This window comes from Micropterus salmoides, unplaced genomic scaffold, assembly GCF_014851395.1.
Source record: "Micropterus salmoides isolate LMB-PRFRI ecotype aquatic unplaced genomic scaffold, ASM1485139v1 Ms_hic_scaffold_13, whole genome shotgun sequence".
Lineage (NCBI taxonomy): Eukaryota > Metazoa > Chordata > Actinopteri > Centrarchiformes > Centrarchidae > Micropterus > Micropterus salmoides.
In genome coordinates, this window is record NW_024040374.1 from 1,648,601 (window position 1) to 1,673,403 (window position 24,803).

The 24,803-nt window shown below is 40.6% G+C and overlaps 2 protein-coding genes across 4 annotated transcripts in view; one reads left to right on the forward strand and one right to left on the reverse strand.

The window, feature by feature from the left end:
• The window catches only part of pomgnt1 (protein O-linked mannose N-acetylglucosaminyltransferase 1 (beta 1,2-)), a 117,182-nt gene that overhangs the window by 73,357 nt on the left and 19,022 nt on the right, over window positions 1-24,803 (reverse strand). The window contains exon 22 of one of the 3 annotated variants that reach the window (XM_038715016.1): window positions 11,109-11,202. The exons of the other annotated variants lie outside the window; for them this stretch is intronic. Coding sequence (XP_038570944.1) covers window positions 11,124-11,202 — 79 coding nt within the window. The 3' untranslated portion in view covers window positions 11,109-11,123. Of the gene's footprint in view, window positions 1-11,108; window positions 11,203-24,803 lie in introns of those variants that run through there. 3 annotated transcript variants of the gene reach the window in all.
• Window positions 1,640-21,252, forward strand: LOC119900227 (tetraspanin-1). The gene is made up of 7 exons (XM_038715019.1): window positions 1,640-1,696; window positions 7,007-7,213; window positions 9,977-10,051; window positions 14,876-14,974; window positions 18,016-18,159; window positions 18,936-19,019; window positions 20,909-21,252. Exons 1-7 carry the CDS (start codon window positions 1,640-1,642, stop codon window positions 20,957-20,959), a joined length of 717 nt encoding a protein of 238 aa, XP_038570947.1. The 3' UTR covers window positions 20,960-21,252.

Consider the following 24,803-nt stretch of genomic DNA (forward strand, 5'->3'; position numbering starts at 1 on the left):
TTTAGTCTAGCAACATCACCTTTACTGTCTGTACCTCTGTGTGGATATTGTGTAGGCTGCCTCCCTCCCCTCTCTCTCCTTCCATCCCCCTCTCTCTTTCTCTCTGTTCCTCTCTAGTTTTTCCTTGCCTCTGTCGCCTAGTGCTGCTCTTGGTGGGAATTGTTGGGCTTCTGTAAATAGCATCATGGAGTACGTTCTAGACCTGCTCTTTTATGAAGAGCGCTGTGAGATAACTGCTGTTGTGATTAGGCGCTATATAAATAAAACTGAATTGAGCACGCATCAGCGAGAGGGGCCATCAAGAAAATGTTTAATTTTGTCTGTTTATTCACTTTGCATTTTGTTAATTCATAAATCTATTAACATGTCTATTTTTGAAAGAATTCTTAGTTTACAGCATGTTTTCCACACCTGCTTAAAATTTTTGCTCATTATTGTATGTCCCAATTCATAGTATGCCAAAAATACCAGGATGTCCTACTGCATCCAGTTGCATTTTGCAGAATGTAAGCTAGCATGCGTTTCTGGCTATTCTGACCCACAATCTTCAATCACTTGGAACGATAATGCGGTCTGTGTGCTGAATGTGTGTCAATGCAACTGTCTGCTAACATAAAAACAACCTAATGAAACACAGCTAACAAAAAACCTAGTGGCCAAAAGCATATAACTACATTAATTAAACATTTAGGGTATGGGCTTCAAACAATGATGTGTTAGTGGAATACAAGCCAGTTGTACAAAGCCTAAGTTCTTCGTATCTTACTGCTCCAGTTAAATACAATAAAATACTAAGAGGCTACAGCATTACCAATATTGTGCAACATGCAGTATTACGTCTGCCTCTACCCTTCACTCCTCATGTCACTCTTCTCTGTCAGGTTGTGAGGTTATTTTGTCTTTTTAGAGTTTGACAGGTCTACAGCAGACACACCGTAGATGTCCTACTTTCCAAACCTCAATCCCAGAAAAGACGATCCTGTTCTGTGAATCTGTGCACCAGCAGGTGTCAGAGCTGCCACCCAAGCCTCCGTCCCTGAACAGCATTCACCTGTCACCTGTATCCTCCAGGACTACATCCAATCCTCTGTTCACTCCACCAGCAAGCCTGGGGAAAAGCACTCATCAGATTTCTGATCTCTGCCGCAGGCTTTTACCTGCGCAGACATAATCACTGTAAGGATATCTTTAGATAGAGACATCGGATCACCTGAAAACACCTGAGCTGAAGAAGTTTTGCTTGCAGAAACCCGCGACACAGACTCTGAAACTGGTTCCAATCTGCTTTACTTTGGATATAAAGAAATTAAAGGGTAAGATTTGTATTTTCTGTGCCTTAATGTCTCTGCTACATGGAAACACTTTAAATATTCCTTTCTAATATGGCTTTCCCTCTCCTACAGATCTCCCGTTAACAGATATCTTTACCGTTTCACGCAGCTGTGTGATATCATTAAGACACATTGTCAGCATGTAATTTTCACAGTAATTTCACTGGGATGTAATAGCACGGCATGCATGTGAAGATTGGCCATGTAGACTTTGTAGCCCTGTGTGTGTGTGTGTGTGTGTGAGAGAGGTCTCGGCTGATGAAAGAATAAACGCTATAATTTATCTTCTCCTGTTATTACAGATTAAAATGGGCTGCTTCACATTCGTCAAATTGATGATGGTCTTGTTCAACTTGCTTATCTTTGTGAGTATGTTTCTGCTTTGAATGCATGCTTATATATGAGGAGAAGGTTGTGGATGTGTGTGTGTGTGTATGTGTGTGTGGGGTCATTGATTATGTGAAATCTTTACATGTGTGAAGTAAAAAAACCAAACAATAGCTTTCAACACAATGCATAGAAAATAATTTCATGTTGCCTTAAATGCAAACAGAGACGTTACATAAACATGTCAGACCACTGAGCCAGAAGACCTCAATGATGCTCAACTTTCTCCTTCACGTTCTCCCCACCATAGCAATTTTCATCTCATTACCTTCAAAAGGCTCTAATTTTGCCACCTACATCTTTGGCTTAATGTTGATAACTAATGTGGTTTGTGAAATGGAGAGAAACCCTGGCATGGGTAAGCTGAATTTGCCTGCCGAGTCGAGCCCACCTGGGCTCCCCCTGTCACAGATGAAGCTCCCAGCACAAGTCATCATTTTCCTCACATTTCCCATTTCTGCCTGAGTGCCACTGCTTGATAAATCTGGTGCGGCAGCTCTAAAAGTCACAGCAGCACACTGATTACGATGTGCCTTTGAAATGTTAGCCAGCAGAGCAGAATGATAAAATGGTTTTCCTCAGCTCATAACACTGGAGCTGCATTTCAAGTTTGTTGTTTCAACTTTATCGTCTCCTCTTCATCAGCGGCGTCTTCTCTGGTGGAGATCTGAGTTTATCTTTTAAGGCAATAACCCCTGTTGTCTATAGGGGTGGGGAGGAGGGAGTCAATGTACGTAAGAATATTTCAAAACTTGAATCTTTCCCTTCACTGTATAGACTGTACCAACGCATCAGAAAAAACTGTCACTTGTAGCTGCTAACTGCGGTGCTATAAGAGAGAAAATTGTACAGTTTTAATAATACAGTGCAGTCTTTATAAAAGTATTTTGGATTTAAAACTTGGTTCCCAAACCCAAACCTAGAGATAAATAATAGGTTCATATGTCTTTATGTTATCGTTGTACAATTTCCTATTGAAATAAACCCTAACCAGTCAGCTTCGCAGGAGCTAACACCTAGCCTCCAACCAAGCTATTTGACGGTGAAACAAAATTTCCCATAATACCAGATAATTTAATTTAGTTCACTGGGTCACAACAACCCAGACAAAGGATGGAAACATAGGCGTCCTCATCCACATGTGTGTTGTCATTTACAAATATGATTAATTTACTTAACAAAAATAATAAAATGAACTAAAGGAGAATAAATCAAAAGTGTGGACGCCAGGGGAGAGAAAGAGACTGGCTCACTGCAAGAGCTTTATAGTCTGACCAGGTGAGCTCAATGCTCTCTAATGACCTCTGACTTCAGGCTTCTCTAGGTAGACGACAAGGAGTCATGTTGAAACTGCGTTACTGTGAGACACACGTCCACCGACAGATGGACGACTCAGTGCTCAGAGAAGTTTGGACCAATCACAATGCTGCTACGACGCACTTCTACAAACCAACCAATCAGTGATGAGCTAGAGAAATACTACTGTTAAAAAACAACTAAATCAGCACTGTATGCCTCTTTTCGCTGGCCACGACTGTGTTCCAATTTCCTGTGCCTCTTTTAAAGATTTTTGGTGCACATAACTTCCAGCACTACAGCCAGAACTTGCTTATTGTTTTGCTACATTTACAGGACATGACTTAACAACATCTCTGTTTTGTCGCTTATTAACAAGGTATTGTAGTTGTGTTTTGACTTCAACACTGAAGACAAAGCCCAAAGAGATGTCATGCAGATTTTAACTGAAAAAGTTGAGGAAGCTGTGATCATTTCAAAGACGCACTATTATCAAGAACTGAGATCAACATCGAGCCAAAGAGTACAGTGCCCTGGTTCTCAAATCCAGCAATAACTTATTTTGAAAGTTTGAAAGTAAAACATAGCTAAATCCATTAGAGACTGAGCAGTAATATAAAACAGTGATATATAAGTTTGTGTGATTTTAGCTCCTGTTGCGAGGCTTCGGCCTGCCGTTACCTTGGAATTGATCTAAAGCTCATTAGAAGTGTCTCCATGTTTGTTCTGTGTGAGCAGATCCATGGTCAAGTGTCAGGACTTAATCAGATTTTCTGCTCCCGGTAATATAGACCTATGAAGGTTTTATACTCTGTTCTGACATCTTTCTCATTTCAGTCCTTTCAAAGAGAACCAATTCCATTTCAATTGGGGTAGGACGGACTCTTTCTCTTTTTTGCTACCTCTATATCTTCCTCTCTCCCCTCTCTGGAGGCCGTGGCCTGCTATTCTGCAGCATGTTAGTCATTCCCTCTCATCTAACCCTACTGGACTATATTTCCCCATCTCTGTGGATGGGACGCTGTTTCTTCTTTTTTCTAAAATCTGATTTACTTCCAGTCCTTTTGCCATCTGGATGTTCAACTGACATCCACCTGCACATGGCACACAATCAAAGAGATAAGCCACTTAAAAAAAATAAGACAGCATGCCAGCTATAATTATACCTGGTGAGGGATGATGGTGGCACACTTGGGAGTTGGAGGGGGGAATATGCTTGTCATGTCACATTTAGCCAGTGGTGCAATGATGGTACTGAACATGTTCAAGGGACAAGAAAAGACTGAAAGGTGGAAGAGAGGCAGAAAGAATGAAGGAGAGTAAAAAAAAATAGAGGGGGAGATGATTCCCACATGGGAGACGTTAGCGTCTGGTAGGATACGTGGAGCAAAGGGGGCCCTCTGACTGCAACAAATCTGATGGAGCCTGACAGACAATATCAGGTTTCAGACGTGGTTTCTTCTTCTTCTTCAGAGGAGGAGGAGGAGGAAGGGGAGGAAGGAAGAAATCAGGGCGAGGAGGGCAGGGTGAAATACATGGGTGGAGGAGGATAAAAGGGTGGACAAGAAGAGGAAGAAAAGGTCAGAGGTGGAGAGATGAGGGGGGAGAGGCAGGCAGGCAGAGAGAGAGGAGAGATAATGACACTGAGATCAGGTGATTTTCAGACTGCAATGTGAAACATGTCAAACAGTTCTGATGTTGTTTGTTATAAGCAGGTTTTTTTTACTTTTACGCCTGCCTTTTTACTGTAAATGTTCAGAGATCACCAAGAAGGTTGAATTACTTTAAATTCTCAAATTGTGGCCTCCATTCACCTTAACTGTAATGGGGCCTTTATTTGAAAAAGGGTTATATTAGAGATTTTTCTATTTTTTAAATAAACATTATTCCTAATCTTTAAATATTTTATCACATCATATTTTAACTGTGATCATAATTCATTCAGAAAGACATAAAGTACATATCCACAGCACTAAACCATTAAATAAAACAGCTGTGAATGAAACTCGACTCGCTTTTCTTGCATGGCAAATCTGAAACATCTGCATTAAGTGTAGAGTTTCACCGACAGTAGCTTCAGACTAGTTGAACGATAAAGTACACGAGTGGAAACGTGATCTCCTATAAAAAGGGCTTCAGAAGCCTTTGGTGAATGATGGTACTATTAAACTTTCTAAAATCAATCTGGATACAATCTGGATATGCCAAAAATGGATTTGGGCTGGCAGTCTGAACAAAGCCTTACACAACTCAACACCACATCCCACGTCTCATGTTTCCGAGTCCGACAGTCTGCATATGTAACTTGGATGGGACCCAAAACAAGCCTTGCAGCTCACAACGCTTGTTTACTTTTGCCTCCTGCGCAAAACTTAAGGCTTGGAGATCCAATTATTAGGCCGTTTATAGTTATGATTTGGGTGATCATGACCACATTTGTTCTAGTCCGGATCAGCTGATGTTGACAGTAAGGAAATAAATAGCGTGTGCTGATGAAGGACTGAAATTGTTTGTCTTCTGATCCATCCCGTCAGTTTCCTTAAGATTATTTTACTAGGACCACCAATAATGAAAATACTGAAAACATTATGAATTAACTAATCTCAGAATAATTTAAGAAACTGGGCGAATCTGATGTTCAGTTCGAGGGGGCGAACACGATTGTTGCACCAACAATCAACAATCTGGCGGCTGGACAATCTGATGATTTTCTGTTTTTTTGTTAGGCTGTCTGGACTTTCCTGATTCCATGTCCAACACAGCTACTGTAAAAATATCTGTAGTAAATTAACTGTAGTAAGCTTGTTTTAATATTATTGGAGCTACATTTTACACGCTGTGGATAACTGTATTCTTGACTGAGGTTTAAACTTTATTGGAAATGTCAGTGGACTGATCAGGGGTTCTATGTTTTCATTCATCCTTACCGCTTTGTGTGAGCCTAGAAATTATATATTATAGTGATAATATAGTATAATATAGTATAATGAGCTTGCCCTCCCTCATCTACCACCACGGAGGTGCCCTTGAGCAAGGCCCATAACCCCAGCTGCTCAGGCTGTGGTTGTACTGCAAAATGAGAGGCTGCTCTCAGTGAAGCTCCATGAATGAACAAAGGTAAAAAAAAAAAAATCTCCTTCAAGTTTAGCATTTTCAAAACTGAATCGTAAATTTACAAACTGATTTTCATGTAAGCCCATTTCTGGTTTCAAGAATTCGTGTTTTCTCAAGATGCAGGGATGTGACTCTAACCATAATCTACTTGTCGTCCAGTATGTCATTCTCTGTATTTAGACAGTTGCTACATGCGCTCTTTTCTTACTGTGAAGACCAAAACATTCAGTGTCTATGAGTGGAAATACTGGTTATATATGGATTCTCTAGTCCTTGTTCCCAGTTTAAACTTTTCAGTCAAATTCAGTTAGAAATTCCTGTGTCTTTAGAAGACAGTAAACATCTTAACCCATGATTGCCCAAACAAAAATCCCATAGCCTACTTCTGTACAGCCCAAGGCTGGCTTTATCCACTGGCTCAAGATGATCACTAAATAGATTTCCTCCATTATGCTTGTGTGACATGAGTGGGGATAAAGGCAGTCATGAAAAAGGGCAGTCGTCTCACACAGAAAGGCAAAGAGAGGCCAAGTGTTTGCTTGGCCTCAATGCGTAATGGTAAGCTTGAGGCAGAACCTCTGTCTCACAAAAGGAACCCTCCTCTCTGAATGGAGTTGATCATATTGAGGTAGCATGGTGTCACTAAGAGTAAGAGGGTTAGTGATGAAAGATTCCCTCTCATTTCCAAAACATTAACGCCTCAAGAGTTGTTGACCCCACCTGAATGACAATCAAATGATTATCATTTTCCTTTGGATTAAATTGTCTAGAAAATGGGTCAGTGTCCCACTTTCATAAACGACAGGTATTTGTGTGCCGTCTATAAGGCACTTACATAGAATGCAAGCTGATCATGTTTTCCCCGGATCCTCCTGCAGCTGGGCGGCCTGACCCTGCTGGTCATGGGGATCTGGGTCAGCGTCGACGGGGGCTCCTTTCTCCGGCTGCTGAGGCCGTTCTCCAGCCAAGGCCTGCAGGTCATCAATGTGGGCTTTTTCTTCATCGCCATTGGGGCCTTGCTGGTGCTGCTGGGGCTCACGGGCTGTTGTGCAGCCCATAAGGAGAGCAAGTGTCTGCTGCTGACGGTAGGTGTAAAAATGTGGTTTGGAATGTGTTAACAATAGTGCAGAGTAGGGGTGTGGAAAATAATTGTTTTTTAGATGCATCGCCAATGCGGACGATTCTGAATCGATTCACAAATGTCACTAATTGATTATTTAGAGGTTAACTGATAACGTAATGCTGACAGAACGAAAAATGCGGAACTCGGAAATGCAGAAGTGCAGCCGGACCGTCTGTGGCGTGCCACAACGGAGACGTGTGGTTCTCCCCTTTCGGCACAGACAGGCACTTTCACATGATCAATAAAATCAATGTGCAACTAACGTTAATGACTTTCACCCGCACACTGTGCAGCACGGTAGCACTTAGCTAGTGTCCTCTGCTCATTCTTCAAAGGGCAGCTAAGTGAGAGGCGGCGAAAGCGAGCGGAGCAGAGGAAAATATGAGCGCTACGTTTCAGTCTGGCAGTAAATGTACAGTGTGTCCGGTAATTAAAGTCTGTCTGCTGTTTTCCAACTGCTGGAAAAGTGAAGGCAGATCTCTCTTCTGACTGGACTGCGGTCTGGAAGCTGAGCAGGACATTTTTTGGCTGCTAGTTCAAGTTTGTTTGTTGTCATTCATCCACATATTGAGTACACAAATGAGCAAAATGCCGTTTCTCAAGGCCCATGGTGCTCAATACAAGATGCACGCTAGATGAGACAAAACAAAGGAACAGATATATTAAGGTGGAGTGAACGTGATTTGGCTGGAGCTGAGTAGTCCAACATGTATCTGACTCTATACTAATAACAGCAGCATCAGAAATATAAATAGCAGCAGCAGAGGTCTGTGATAATGTAATAATGCTATGCAATGTTAGCTACATTTATATGAAGTAGCATTAAATCGCTGCATTTCCTTACTACATACATCTTTGGATTGTTACAAATACTTTGCTTTAATCTCCTATTTGTTTTACAATCGCATCGTAGCCTCATAATCGTAATGAGGTGCCTAGAAATTCCCACCCTTGAGGTGATGCATCAAGATATCGAATCAAATCGTGAGACCAGTGAAGATGCACACTCCTGGTGCAGAGGCAGGTTGAGAGTTGCTTCACCAATGTGCCCAAGATAGCTTCAAAGCAGTATTTTTTACTTCCTGCCTATTCACAAACCTAAGTAGCTCCGACTGGATGCTAAAATTTTGCCATGCTTTAGTCATCCATTATTAGATTTTAAGGTTCTGGACACTCTGAAACAATCACTTGCAGGAAAAAAAACTTTCATCTCTTTGATATTTCTTAACAATTAATTGAATGACCATTTGTAATGTGAAGCAAGGTTGGTCAGAAATCCACAGAGACTTACTCTGCAACTCTTCTATTAGCACCCCCAGTTCTGCTTTTGCGCCACTTTTCCTGTCTGGTTCAGCCTCCAGCAGCAGCAGGCAGCTGTTCTCATCAAACAAGCTCTGATAAACCCACTGCACACTACTTGCTCAGCACCAAACAGCAGACAAATTAACAACTAATTGGAGAAGAAAATGTAACATCTAGTAGCTAGAGTTGGTGGAGACCAAATCAGAGCTACAAGTAGGGTAAACACTGGATTTACATTCATCAGGTGGACACAAACACAGATCAAGTGAGATGATAATGTTGTTCTGTGTCTGCTGGATCTTTAAATGGTCGTTTGTGCTCCATGCACTTTAACATGGGTGATTTCTCAAGGTGTCTCCAAGTAAGACTCAAGATGGTAAAAGCAATAGAAAAAAATGTTTCGTCATGTCGTAAAGCCAATAACGAGACGTTTTAGCCATCTACTCACTCATTGTGTCTCACTGCCATTAAAAAAAAATCAGCGACTGACAATGTGATGTAAAACAACAATATGATCATGTACGGGTTCATGAGGTGCTTTAACATCCAGTTGCTCCACATTCAGTACCTCACCCATCGTTGCATTTACACTGCACGGCTTATATCCACATCAGCAACACCAGCAACGCCCATACAGTACAATGTACATTATTATTCTCAGTGACGACGGGGCTAACTACCTCTTAGTCCACTGCAGTGAGTCTAATGAGGAGCACAGGCAGCACATTTCCCACCGTAGAGCCCTCATCACGTCCACATCTCCCATTGAGTTGAATGATGACGGTGCAGCAGATCCTGCGACTGACAGCGCAGAACGCAACGCATGTCTGGCCCACGTGAGAAACGGCTGTAATGGACGAGCTGATGGAACGGATCATTCAGGCTCTGCGCCTCCTTATTGTCCCTCTGTGTAATCAGCCAAGCTTTATCGACAGTCTGTGATTGTTACTTACAACAATAGCCGTTTAAGAGGACCCTGGATATTCAGATGTGTTTGTGTGCTTACAAACCTCATAATGAGCTTTATTTTATTTTATTATTTCATGAGATTTGGGATTTGGGGTTTTGAGAGAGGATCCACACTCTTAGGTCCAAAGCAGTATTTAATAAAAAAAGCCAGTCTTCGGTTTTGAAGTCTTCATCAGAGCAAATGGTGACAAAAGGGAATCGTGCAGCTTATGATGACATTATAAAACAATAATGGTAGATAGATAGAAGATATAAAAAGCTTAGATTGTGGTTTACCTAATTTTATTCTCGTCTAGGTCCAACACTAACATGTAGTTTTGTTATTGTTAATTAACCAGGTCATCAGATCAGTTGTTTAGTGTCATTTACATGTTCAATTTCTTCATCAACATTAACTTTACAGCGATCCTACAGTCTCCTTGTCTCCTCTCCTTCCCTCCCTCCCTCCCTGCAGTTCTTCTCCATCATCCTCGTCATATTCATTTCTGAAGTGGCAGCTGGAGTCGTGGTCCTGGCCTACTCTTCATTTGTAAGTTCCCCCACTTCACCTCTTCCTCTTTCTTTTCATTCACTGCCTCATCACACCCTCCCCTCCCTTCTCCCATCCCCTTTTCTCTTCCTTTACTCCCTTTCCTTTGTCTCTTGATTGGTCTCATCCCTCTCAGTCTCTCTCCGTCACCCTCTCACCTCATCGTCCACTCTCTGTATTTTATCTCCATGTAAATTCTCCATTACAGCCGTGGCCATCATTGAATTACTGGCTTTATGTCCGCCTCACTACATTCGGCTACTTAATGACTCTGGCAGAGCCCGGGGCCGTGCACGCTGTCTCTAACTTTGAGCAATTTATTATTCTGGAATATTGAGGGTAAAAGCATTTTATATGCAAAACAGCCTATTTACATATATGTCCCCCTTTCACACACACACATGCTCCATTTCCATTTAGTGCCATATATAATAATTAAAAGGCTTCCAAATGATGAAATGTAAAAGGAGGTTAGTGAAGACTGGGATCTTAATAAAGAAAACACAAAGTGGAGCTTTCTTTAATGCAATCAGAAGATGTATCCCTGGACCAAGACAGGTAGTCTAACAAACATCCATCTGCAGAGAGGAGCTGATGAACGGAGAGTGGAATTTCATTTGTCTGTGCTGGCATTGTTGGCAAACCACAGACAAATGAGAAGCAGCTTCACACTGCTAACAATCTCAGACTGTGGGAGCATCAATTCAGTGTTCAGCCTGATTTTTCTGGTAACACTCCTATCTAAAAAATTATACAGTAATTTCCCTTACTGCCAGATTATTTCATGTTTTAAGAAAGTAAGGTTTTAGGACCCCACTCGACACAGAAATGATAAGTGAATCTTTTATTTGCAGTGTGCAGGTCTGCCTTTAACTTCTCCCTGTCTCCATTTCCTTTTTCAAATGTATTTGTATCCTGTCCAGTCTGTGCATGCTCTCACACAAAGAAGCTAAGCGAGTGTGTGCATGTTTTTCTGCATGTGTGTGCACGTGTCCTTGGAGGCTGAGCTGACAGCGCCGCTGCTGCTCTGGCATCTTGTTGAGATAAATCTGCCTCATCTCTCGCCTGTCATTTACAAAAGCTGAGCTAACCAAGGCGGACGATGTAAACGGCATCTGGCGAGAGGTAAATTGACAACAGCCAGCACGCTGCTGTAGAAACACAGAGAGAGAGAGAGAGGGGTGTGAGCTATTGTAGAAAGCTCTATGAACTGAAAAACATAACTCATACATTTGTCTTCCTTAAGCAGATCAGAGATATGGTTTAGAGTCAATTTAAGGTGTTTGTTAGCTTTAGCATCATCTGTTCATTACAAACACAAAGGACATTGTCAATTCCATCACGGATATGAGTGTGTGAGAGCGGCTGTCCATCTCCTGCCTTTGATAAGACACAGTAAACACAATAGCACCAGAAAAATTAATATGGACAATATACATCTAATGTGCACACTATATACATACATATACATATATATATATGGCTGCCTGTGTCAATAAGTAAGAGGCAATGAAATGAGACTATATATTAAGCGTTGATCTATTCTGTTCTACTTATCTGCAGCATAAATCTGCCTTTTGGCCACCGGCCCCTGCAGCTCATCTGACCAGAGAGCCAATAACCTTCAGGTGGACCGAATAACTGAGATTTAATGAGCAATTTCAGCAGGCATTATGAGAGGCCGTCAGTAGTCATGGTTGTTCTTTCTCCGCCAAGTGATTCAGAAGTGACCGGGGTGGAGATTTATTACCGGGGTTGATATGGACTTCACAGTGGATGAATGAAATAGATCGGATGTGGGATTTAATGAATCACACTGACCTCTGCGTACAGTGAAGCAACGTTCTCCCACAACGTTTTCCAGTACAGATGTTTGCTTTCATATCTCATCAGTAAGACGAAAGATTAGCCCGAAATTATAATATAAGATGATTAACTCCAATTACTTCTGCTTTAAAGCTGCACCAAATCAATTTGTTTATATTAACATTGAGGGAAGCTAGACAGAGCTAACGAGTTGAACGGGTATAAGCCTATAGGACCATCAGCTCCCTCCCTGTAATTTTATTTAATGTAAATAGCTGCAGCTGCAACTTGCCTTCAGGGATGAATAACGTACCTGCCTACCTACCAATGGAAAAAATGACTGTATGTGTAAAGAGGTCATGCATCACCATTAACTCTGTAGTTCCGCTCACTGCTATGGAGCATTTTAGCATCTTTCAGCTAATTATTTTGGTTTTATAGTCCAAAACAAAACAAAAATCACTCAGATGACTCAATGTTTCAGCAGCAGCAGCAGCTGTTTCAGTGAAAACCGCTGATAAATCAATTGTTCACTACTTACTCAGCACCAAATATAGATTAGTTGCAATTTGGGAAACAGGTTATAAATCTTTTAAATTGTGCAGGAGATGGAAGTTTTTATTGAGATGGTTAGGGGAGTTTTATGCAAATCCCTTCAGAACAGCAGTCTATTTTAAAGATAAGTTATTTTTCAACCCATGCGTAGCTCTGTGACTTTGATTCAAGAATAGGAAATGAGGGGCCCAAACTATTATTTTAAAATGAAATAAATTAAATGTCCCTTACGACTGATGTTACCAAGCAAAGCAACGCTCAGCTGAATGTAATATGGTTTTCATTTATTGCTTTTCCTGTTAAGAACAATAGCCAATTAGCAGTTAGTGAGTCACTCTCAGTAAAGGATGTCGATAATTATTTCAAAAACACTGTGAAGCAATCGATCGACGACACATGAAGCTGAAGATTTTTAGCGTGTGTTTAGAAAGTGTTCACTCTACTGTATTGCTAGACGTGTTATCGCCTCCCTCGTCTCTGTGCTGTGTGTTACTATAGGCTTTGTCCTGCCTGCCCTGTGTGTGTGTGTGTGGGGGGGGGGCCATATCAGTGTGCTTAACGGGATGTGGAGAGGCACACGGCCGAGTGACAGTGATGAATTAGCCGGCCGGTAATAACCCTCTCTGATCTCAGCCCTTCTCCCAGCTTCTTGGGGGGCACTTTTAATTGTGGCATGTATCCCAGCATCCCCTCGGGCATCCTGTACGCCTGCCCCCTTCACTGTGCACACACATCCATGCACACACAGAAGAAAAAAATAATAATAATTGCACACAAACCTGATTGACACTTGATTGCACGTGGCCACATGCACATACATTAAACCACACACTCTCCCCTCTTTCTCAAATGGCTCTTTGTGTGACTGTACGCGACAGGATTATTAATCAAAATGGAAGAAAAACACACTGAGGAAGGGAGGAGGGAGGAGGGAGGCACGTGAGAGCAGGTTAACCTGTGTGTTTGTGAAGGAATTCTTTCACAACAAAGGACTCTCCTCCTGCCTGAAACCAAACTGGCCTTTGCTGCACTTAGCATACACACAAGTAGCAGGCAAAATGTGTCCAAAGCCATCATGAGCATCAATATATATGTAAATAGCCCCTGTTTACGGCCATAAAAATGAAGAAAAATGGCTCGCTCAATTGTTGATTTATTTTCATTTTTCCCAGGTGCCAGGCCGCGGATGTTTATTTCCCAAGTGCTTTGTGTGAGAGAAGATTTATTTAATTTCTGATGAATAGGTGACTCCCGGAGAATTACCATCCCTGCCCGTGAAATCAGTTGCAGTATTTTATTTTTAGGGGCTTCCACAGTGTGTTTACTTAAGTGTGATTGCACTTTTCTGTTTTGATTGCACTTTTTGTTAACTCTTACTTCCTTCCCTAGGTTAATACCCCATTGATGTGATATGTACTATGAGCTCTTGCTAGTATTTATTGCTGCTCTTACTAGTATGTATTGTCAGTTGTAGATCTGTAATTGATGGTCTGTTGATGCTTGTATGTTGTTCCTCAAATGTAAATCGCTTTGGATAAAAGCGTCTGCCAAATGAGTAAATGTAAATGTGTGTATATGTGCGAGTCTGTAGGGACTTTAACGGTAAAAGCTCTGCAGTGATGTGATGTGCTTTTATATCCATCCACATCACAGACTGCAGGCTATACAAAGATGGATGACACGTCTCCACTTCCTCCCATTGTAAAAAAATAAATAAATAAAAATGAAGCAATATCCCTGATACGAGTAAGGTTGGAGCAGCAGTATCAAGGTCCCTCTAAGGTCCCAGAGAAGCAGCCAACACTATATCCACACAGAAATAGAAAAACAGTAAAAGTGGTAGTGGTACAGACAGAAAATGAGGGCGCACTGGGGGGCGAGTGAAATTGTTTAGGCTTCACTTTTGGGGAGCTGTCATAATGTCCATCTTTATATACAGTCTATAACCTACATGAGTGTATTTGCATGTATAGGCCTCTCATCTTGATACTTGACCCTAAAAGAGACAGCGTAAAGTGCAGGTGCTGTTACCTTTGATGGATTAATGGCGACATTTTCAGAACGTAAAAACATTTTTCAGTTTTGTGGACTGATTTTGAACAGGTGAGAACCTGTTTGGAAAGTCAGGACATTCTTGCAAAAGTAAGTAAATTTCCAAGAGGGACATTTTTCAATAGTCAGGACCATTTCAGAAATGGGACATTTATGTACAATATGAACATTTTAGGCAAACGAGGACTGTTTTGGAATGTGTGGATGTCTTAGAAAGTGAGGATTTATTCTGGAAAATTTTGACATTTTTCGATGCTCAGGACTGGAAAATATATATGTCCTTATTACATCAAATGTGTTTAAGAGGATTTTGGGGCTAAAGCTAGAATTGGGTTCAGTTTAAGGATAAAGGCTAGGGAATACATGTCATTATGGTACTAAGATGTGTGTGTATATGTGTGTTTTCCTCAGGCTGAGGAGACCCTCAGAGATTGGGCGACCCCTGCTTTACAGACAGATTACGGCAGTGACCCTGTGATCACTACAATCTGGAACACCACCATGACAGAGGTACAGTATCTCTGAAGTCCTGCACTCTGCAGTTTGTTTTCAACGTTTCAATGTTTAGAGCTTAAAGGAATGTACTGGTTTTATATGCCATAGTTTTTAACTCCGAACTGCATATGAATACTTTGAGGTTAAATGTGTAAGTTTTAGTGACATCTAGTGGTGAGGATTGTGAATTGCATCTAGTTGCTCACTCACCGCTACCCCCTCCTTTCCAAGCAACTAGGATAGCTACTTGGGCGTCGATGTTTGCGTCGTTCTGCAATTACACCGCCAAACACTAGTTGGCGGTAGCACTACAGCGTTCACTGTGTTGAGCTGAGCAGGCTAACTTCCGGTTTAGCCCTCAGCTAACTTGAATGGGGGTACAATTATATACGTGCGGCTGTTACAGACTTTTCAAATGTTATCAACCAAATGCATCACATTCTGATAGAGTTACTTCCTGTCAGCTCTGAGACTTTGCGGGGCTAACCAGCCGACAAATCACAGTTGTTACAGTCCTCATCGCCCCGACGTGGAGTTCAATTTTTGAGGAGGTTCACGGCAGGCTACGGCGTCGATTTGACGCAGAAGTATAATTCACGCTTGAGACAGCAGAGAGTAGCCAGTTCTTTCAATGGATACATTAAGAAATTATTGGCTCGTCTGGACCAACATACCAAAGTAATGAAGAACATCCTAAAAACTATCACATCTAGTGCATCAAGTATGACCACTGACAGATAACAGGAAAAAGTAAGCTCTCTGTTTCTGCACCACAGTCCATTATAAACCACATAATACATGACGTTTACAAATGCATTGTCAGGTGAGGATCAAGGCTCCTCTCCACTTTGTTCAATTAGATAAGAAATCTTCAAATCTTACCAAAATGTCTTTTTTTTAATTTTTAGAAATACAACAGGAATTATACAAACATTTTTAAAAATACATTTTAAAAATGAAAAAAGATAGATTATAAAATACAACAGAAACACAAAGTAGTACTGACAGCCATCATTTTAGCTTGTGGTAAAACAGTACAACATTTTTAATGGGCATTTACCATGTGAATTATCAAACTACACCTTTGTGTGCACAGCAGCAAAGCAATATCCTACAAACAAATATATTTGTTTTCTTTTATGCAAATTCTGAAAGTACAAGCATTAGAGGACACTTTACAGGGACATGGTCCTGTTATCGTAACACAGTTAGCAGTAAAATCAACCAGAGCAGTGAAACGTGAAGTTTAGCGGGCTGATCTGAGCTTCCATGCTGTACAGTTTTATTGCCAATAATATTCATCAGCTGTCTGACTCGCGAACGTAACCGGCACATTTCTGTCCACATTGTAAAGCCATAACACAGCGCTGGAGAAAAAATTTTTTTTTATTTACAACATTGACAAGGGAACTAATTATTTCTCTCAGTGATTATGGCCATCTTCTACCTAAAGCTATCAAACAACAGTTTTCATTTGTATTGCTAAAGTTGGACTAACTAAGAGAAAACAGGGAACTTCAGCGCTGTTTAGAAAACATTTGTTTGCATATCAGAGCCTTCCATCTGGGAAAATACAAATATATCCTTGATTTCTGCTGCATCAGTCTACATCCGTCCCAACTTCGTCGTCAAAGAAGCGAAAACATGATGCAGCCAGACGAAGATTCATGCTCCTTTGGCTTGTGCTAATATGTGTGCTCCTCCATTTGTCTATATTTCACTTCTCTTATTACTTCAAATAAACCAAACGACGACGACTCAAGAGTCTGTATATTATTATTATTTCCTCTAGTTTTTCTTCATACGCATTCAACATAGTGACGAGCATCTACACTGCCGGAATTATATAAGATCAACAACATTGTGACGAAACGCGCTCTGTGGAGCCATTTGTCCATTTTTCTCATTCTAAGGTAATAAAAACGGTTCATTATGTAAGGTGTTTATACACCACTGAAAACACAGTTGCTATCTTATATCCCTCAGAAATATTACACACTGAACCTTTAATATTCCTGCTGATCATGTTTTCAGTTTCTCTTCATGAAACTCCACTTGCTGCATCTTGAAACCTGCTGCATAATCTATCATAGTCAATCATATTTTTGATTAAACATAACCAACATATTCTACTAAACAACCCCCCTGCCCTTTCTCTGCTTCAAGGGTAATTGGAGGAGTGAAGATGGAGGTGGCAGGTAAACAAGGGAGATTCATTTTAGTAATTTTGCTAACAAGGGGACTCGCATCCTCTTCTCAAACCACCTCCTGTAAAAATCCTGTCACCTTCGAACATACAGGTTTAACTGACTAATTAAATGAACTCTGTTCACTGTTCTGCTGTCCTTCACTGTACTGAAAACGAGTTTGACAAGCCTGTCTGTGGCTAAAATACAAAGATAACGGTAATAACAGGATCTCAACACTGTGCATACCTCTCTGCTTTTGTCCGTTGGTTCACCTCAACTCTCCTGGACACAATAGCTTCAGTCAAAGTAACTCTGGGAGCTTTCACCTCACAGATATGAGTCGCTCACTCACCGAAAAAGAAACTTTTATTCTCACTTGTTTGCCAATGTAAACCCAAACCTCAAAGTATAACAAAGCTTTCAAGCAATGTCAGACCTTGTGTTGTACAAAAACATATATTCCCATTTAAACCTCACTGTATCAAGCAAAGCAGATGGTTTTCATATGCTTGTGAATTTAGTTCATAGCACTCAAACTCAACATTCGTTGACAAAAAAAGCAATGCGCTGCCCTAGAAACAGAGTCATGGTCACATGAGATAACCTGTGGACTTGAGCGTTAACAGTTTTTAATGGTTCTGCTACAAATGTATTAATGCAGAACAATACAGAGCAACAGCTAAACTGACAACATGTACTCACGCAGCAGCAAGGCTCTTACTAAACTTTAACTGTCAAAGGTTTCCTAAGAATAATTCACAATAGAAATGGATCATTTCTGTGGATAAAAATGACTTTTCCAACTACACTCTTCTCAAATGTTTTCCTGCTATGTGATGACTGTTGCTGTGTTGCTAACTCTTCCAGCTGAATTGCTGCGGTTTGAAGAACTACAAGGACTTTGTGGGTTCTAAGTTTGAAAAGGAGAGCGGGGGCCGCCTGCCGCCCAGTTGCTGCCGGACCAACAGCACCTCCTGCAGCTCGGACGAGGCAGGGCTCAGCGCTGTGCAGGTGAGATGGAAAACACCACTACAATTTAGTATAATAAACATAAACACAAAGTGTATAAGTACAGAAAAGGGAAGCGTATTCAGTGTACTCTCATTGGTACCCACATTTCAGCCTCTTCTGTCAGACACTGATAGTGTTGTACTCCGTTGTGCATGCAAAAGTGACAGAAATAGTTGTGTCAAGAATGAAAAAAAAAAAAAAGAAAGAGCATTAAAACCCTGGATCCTACCTGCACACAACTGGCTAATCACAACGTGAAGAAGGTGTAATTGACGGATAGTCGGTTTCAGGAACTTACAGACACGGTCAGTCCAAGTTTTGGACAAATTAAAATTTTGACCTGATGATGGACATTAATATCTTAATCAAACGTCATGTCAATCCATCTGATGGTTGTTGAGATATTTCAGTCTGGACCAAAATGGTGGACCAACAAACAAACAGTGCCATCCCTTAAAAATACCTGTTAGTTTTTGGACTGCTAGTCAGATAAAAACAACAACAAAAAAAGGCTGAAAACTGATGATTTTTCATGATTTAAAAAAAGCATTAAATATGGCCAACTCATTAATTGGGGGGAAAAAAATTTAATACGACCAGAGAATTCGCTGTATAAGCAGCCAGCCTAATTTCCCTAGACTGAAGACCTGTGATGTATTGCAACATAGTAAGCGTTTTCTTTTTGGCCATTCGTGCCTTTAGTTGTTCTCTAGTGTGTGTATCATGTCGACTTATCAAGAACTGACGATTACATTTAGACAAACTTTCCTCCACAGGGCTGTGTTAAAGATATCCTGGAGAACCTCAATAAGCACAGCAACATCGTGGGAGGCATCGCAGCAGGAATAGCAGCCTTAGAGGTAAAAACGACATGAAAAGGAAAGGCAACATTTCTGAAAGCCTTCTCACTGGCTGAGTGTCTTAGGTTAAAGTCAGCGGCAGTAATACCTGTATTATCCAGCATGCATGTTGGCAAGAGGGGATTTAAACCCCTAGACAATTTGGCAGCAGTTTTCCTGACACACCATGTGAGCTGGATAGTTTTCTGGAAACATTGTCCATATTCAAACATTAGTTGCCCAAGAGTAGAAAATGTGTTCGATATACAGTGTTGGAACACAAGTGTTAAAATCAAGGGACAATCTGTAAGTTGAAAGAACGGGAACATGACGACTCAGTCTTCAGTTTCAATGGCAGTATATAAGTTTTTGCCAGGGCTCTGAGATCCAAATCTGTAACTGTGCATTCAGACCAAAACGAGTTGCTTTCCCTGCTTAGTGTGTGAACACTCAGCAGTAGTGACTACTGTCAGGTGTTCACACACCAAGGAAGGAAAGCGATGAAGGACAAACAACGCGATAATGCGAATAACACAATGCACATTACTACAGCTGTATGAAACCCAAGTAAACATTTTGCTGTGATTTAATTGCAATAAACGGATCAAAACAATGCCGAAATAACTACAACATGATGCTGATATGTTAAACATATCAGCTTTGTCAGGTCTGTCAGGAGGACAGCAGGACAACAACTTTTAAAATAGCTATGCTAACTTTTTCATTGTTAAAGTACAACAATAACTGGATTCAAGTAACAGACATATTTTCTGAACTTACCAGGTAGTTTAACTTCCTCGTTTTTATATAAATATGAATTAGTAGGACGGGGCAATAAAACAATAATGATAATAATAAAATAATCGCAATACAATTTTCCTCAATAGGAAAATGTTCAATAAATCGTCAATAAATATTTGGTTTAATTCATTTGAATCACGAACAAATTAGCACTGATTTTTTTCTATTAAAATATTTATTTTGTTGAGGAAAGGGACTGAAAAAAGACTGACTAATCATATTTGTTAAGACAGATTTTTATCATAATAGTTTTGAATGTTCCACCTCAGATTTAAGTGATCCACTGTTTGGCAACAAGTGTTTGCCACATTCTGACCATAAAGAAAAGTTAAACCACATATTTAATTTGGTTTCTTCAATATTCACTCAGGAGCAAAAATCTGCCTTTAAACTTGAAAGAAATAATGATTTGACATTTATCGTGATGACCATCAATATCGAATGATATGAAATGTTTGGGTACCAACAACAACAGTGGAACCAGAAACACACGGTGGCTCGGTTCTGAGAAGCACGAGTGAAGATAAATCAACGTTTTAGTCCTAAAAATTAAAGTAAAAAGTTAATGTAATACAAGCAGTTAACTCTGAGCTCCTCCCGAAGGTAAACGGTGCAGTTGCAGAATCCAGTCCAGCTGCGGGTGTTTATGTGTCCAAAAGCTCCAGCGCTGCTCCGGCTCTGTCCTTCACAGCTCCCCGTAGCTCAGCAGCTCTCTGTCGGCCTGCAGAGACCCTATCCCGCCGCTCTGCCCGGTCCTCTCCAAACAACGCTCTGAAGCTGTCAGTGACATCCGGACAATCTCAACGCTCACAGGCTTTCACGACAAAAATATCATGCAACTTTCTCCTTCGCGTAGCTGGCAGCGCATCCTCTGCACCGCACGACAGGAAATCGCATGTAATCGCCCCCAAACTTCACTTCGCGTATTGGTCTGAATGCACAGTAACTCTCATGGGTTACATTTTTACGTTTTAAAGAGAAAAGATGTTTGTGAGAAAGTGAGAATTAAATTTGGACTTCTGTAAAATTTGATACAAAATAGTCAGCCTGGTTTTAGAAAATATGATGCAAAAACAGATAAACGTGTGTTTTTTCTTGTGTTTCCTAAGATTGGTGCCATGACAGTGTCCATGTACCTGTACTGCCACCTGGAGAAATGAGTCAGCTGAGCTCCTTCAGTGAAAACATGACAGGAATCTGCTTTATTTAACAATCTATCAGTTAGGACAGTCTCTTTCCTTTCTGGGTCCCCTTGTTTCAGGGAGATTTCTAACTTTACTATAAAATCGTCACAATTATAATGATTGTATTTTATATATAGTGGAAAGGTTTATAAGCAAGAGTGTAAATACTTCATATTTGCCAATAAAATATATCGAACAGTATTCACTGAGTGCTGACTGCATTTACCTGATTGCTCCCTGTGCATTTAATGGACATTGAGACGTTTTATGGAAATGCAAATGTTGCCACAATGAATCAATATTTTTTGGTATTAACCATGGATCACATTACTACGTGTATTATCAAAGGTGTCACTTGTAGTTCTGAACCCACAGAAAACGGGCTGACAGACACAGTTAGAAGAAGAAGAAACTGGAACATCTAGTACTTAAGACTGATATTTTTCTCAGGAGTTGGTGGAGACCAAAACAGAGCTAAAGGAGAGGGAATATTAACAGCAACTAACTTCATGACTCCCATGGGATGATCACTTTGTTCTGTCTGCTGAGTGTGTAAACAGACTTTCAAAGTAGGAGGCATCTTGTACGGAAGCCCTAAACGGCCATCCTGGCTTAAACGTATGGTGTGTGTACCAGTAACAGTGGACAGAAGTTGTTGATGAAATTTCTCAGAAACAAAGTTGAAACAATTGAAACTGCCACAACAAAAAAACGCATTATTTTTTGAATTCTCCAGGAGATGCCGGTGCTTGTATGTTGAGGGATATCGGGATATAAATGACAATATATAGTTGGGAAATATACATCCACAGCCAGCAACTCTAAACACTTTATAACACTAAGATAAACTCTTTTTTCTAATATTTTACTCTTGTTGAGAACTTTGTGACCTATGAAAGGTGCCAACATATTAAATACACTTTACTTACTAAAGAAACTTTTTCTTTGTAGCATGATTGAGATTAGGGATGGGTTACATAACGGGACCTTCAAAGAGATGCAAAAGGACCATAAAGAAACAAAACTACCACAAAGCAATGCTTGGGTGTCTTGCTTCTATGTAGCAAGGGTGGGGGCCCATTGTAGATCTCAATTTTAATCCACTAATAATTTAGATTCAAGGCCACAATTTTTCCTTGTTGTCAAGACTGTACAGCTTTATACAAAAACATGTATTTAAATCCTGATTCCTCTATACGACAGGCCGTGCTTGTGAAAGGAAGAAGCAGAGCTCAGTACATCTTTTGTCCTTTATACTATTCATCAATATTCCATCTCCTGCCCTTGAAGATTACATGCATTGTGCCACAAGGCTGAGTAAATATCGACCAGCTAATAAACTGTAAACCCCACGGTACACTACCTTCCCATCACCAAACAGCAGGCAGAGAAAGTTAGTGGAACGTGTAGCTACAAGACAGCCAGGTGTTTTCCTCAGGTGCTGTTGGAGAGGAAAACAGCGCTAAAAGGAGAGTGAGATTTTTGATTAACATTAATCCGGTTCATACAAATTCTATAAATAAATGCTAACGTTGCTCTGTGTCAACTCGGTGTATAAATAGGCAACACTTTAGCTTATCAACAAGGCCACTATACATATTCTTTGCATTGAATTCCAGTTGCTACTGCCAATTCAACTCAACGCTTCTTGGAAGGGAGTCAAATTTCAGGTGACTGGAAGTGCACAATCCTCCCTTTTTACAACAGGGGTTTTTTTCTTCTTCTTTTTTAGCAGTGCCAAACAACATTACAAATTAATTAATACAATAATTAAGTTAATACATAAGGGGTGACTTTGACAATTGTAGGAGGTGCTAATTGTGCAGTTACTTAAGACAAAGCACAGCAAAACTGTTGATAATACTGAGACAATATAGCTCATGCATTTAAATAGGTACAGTCAGGTAATAACTGGTAATACAAAACATCCTTTTGTATATTATTAATTCTGCTGTGGCCATTCACTAATGTGTGTCATGGGACTAAGACTAAGGAAATGCGTAGACGGGGAGGAAAAGGGAGCAAGAAGACAACCCCCTTTTCATCCTTTCATCCAATTATACATCGGCGAGGTATTCAGAGTTAAATCTGTCATCATCGCAGTGCTGCTGAGCTCCATGTTTAACAATAACCCAAGGCGCACACACACACACACACAAAAAAAAAAATCAATATTCCATCCACATCTCAGCCATCAGCCTCTGAGCTCAGTTCATCAGAACGCTCAATAGGTCAAAAATGACACTTAAGGCGGCTAACACACACAAACACACACAAACACACACTGATACGAACCAGCGACTTCTGACTGACAGGCACAAATGAAAGGGTTTGAAGCTGGAGGTGCTGACGACAGACAAGTGTGTGTGTGGACAATCAAACACATGCCTAATGTGGGGGGGGGGAAAGCTTCATGACCCTGTTGGCTCTGTCAGTTAGTTAATAACACAGACACACACACGGAGTAACGCGCACATTTGCTATTACTTTACAATCTGTCAGAAAATCCATCTTAATTAGACCTGATGCAAATGTTTTCTAGCAGGCAGGTTCATAAACACAAACACCGACAGCAGTTCACAAACACATGACAGAGTTCGAAAACAACAGTGTTTTCCTGACGGATGAAGGATGGATGGGCTTCATGCAGCCTCAGCAGATTCTTTCTAGTTTATAACAACTTGGTTCTTCTTCTGCTTGTAGTTGTGTCAATTGCTTCTATCAGTAATATTAATATCGTGCCGTTACTTGATGAGATCTGGGAACACATTGCTACGACAAAGCCCGACAGGTAAAGAAACACAAGTTAGTCAGACAGTTGGTCAGGTCTAAACCAGGAAGTGACTATGTAAATTGCGACAGATGTTAACAGACTCCTGTTGTTCACTTGTGTTTTGTCTTCCAAAATTATTTTGGCAAACATGCGGGCTTGTTTACAACATGCCCGATCGTCTGTCTGCTCATGTTTCCAGACCAGGGTGAGAACTGTGTTTTCATGACCGATAGAAGAGCAACGCTACTGGTCATTGGTGATGAACAAAACTATGAAAATAAGACCCAAATTGTTATAAACCAGAATTATCCTTTAGGAGAAGAATTAGCTACTTGAAGCAGACTCTCATAAGAGACAGTTGAGTTTGCACCAAGATCCAAAAACCCTACATTTCCCATGTTGCAACTTGATAAAGTACCTTGATAAGGGCCTCACTGCCAAATGAGCTTTTAAAGTCCAAACCAGATTTCCAAGGTGACATCACCATGACATCATATGGGCTTTTATCTCAGGCTTGACAGTGACTGATAGGCCATGCATAGCTGGAATATTTAATTATTAGACATCTGTGTGGAAAGGACTTTGTCTCAAATAATACAACAATTTTCCCCGACTTGTCTCAAACTACTTACACTTAATTTAACATGGACTTGACTAGCCAAAAACATAATAGCCCAAACTGTGGTGGGCATTTTCTAAGTCCCAAGACAGAAATAAAAAATGGAGTTTTATGTTACCAGTAGTCTGCAGTGCATTATGAAACAATATCTTAAATTTGACAGAAGTAAAAGCCGACATGATGTTGCCTGTGATGGAGACTAAACTCATCAAATAAGTTTCAAATCTGCCGATGCCACTACTTGGGCTAGCTGTGTCTCCAAAAGGCTGCTTGGAAAGGTGGAAAAATCCCCTTGCAGAATGAATAGATTCAAGTTGCAATCGCACTGAACACCCCCCCCCCCCTCCCCCTCCTCCAATTGGACTTTGACTAAATCTTTTCTGGTTGATTTCACCACAGGGTTTGAAAATGAGAGCTCTAAAAGGTCA

Excerpts from the sequence above, each read along its gene's own strand:
- LOC119900227 (XM_038715019.1), top strand. The coding sequence starts at position 1,640 with ATGGGCTGCTTCACATTCGTCAAATTGATGATGGTCTTGTTCAACTTG. Across the intron at positions 7,214-9,976 it reads GCAAGTGTCTGCTGCTGACG|TTCTTCTCCATCATCCTCGT; the intron begins GTAGGTGTAAAA and ends CCCTCCCTGCAG. Across the intron at positions 10,052-14,875 it reads TCCTGGCCTACTCTTCATTT|GCTGAGGAGACCCTCAGAGA; the intron begins GTAAGTTCCCCC and ends TGTTTTCCTCAG.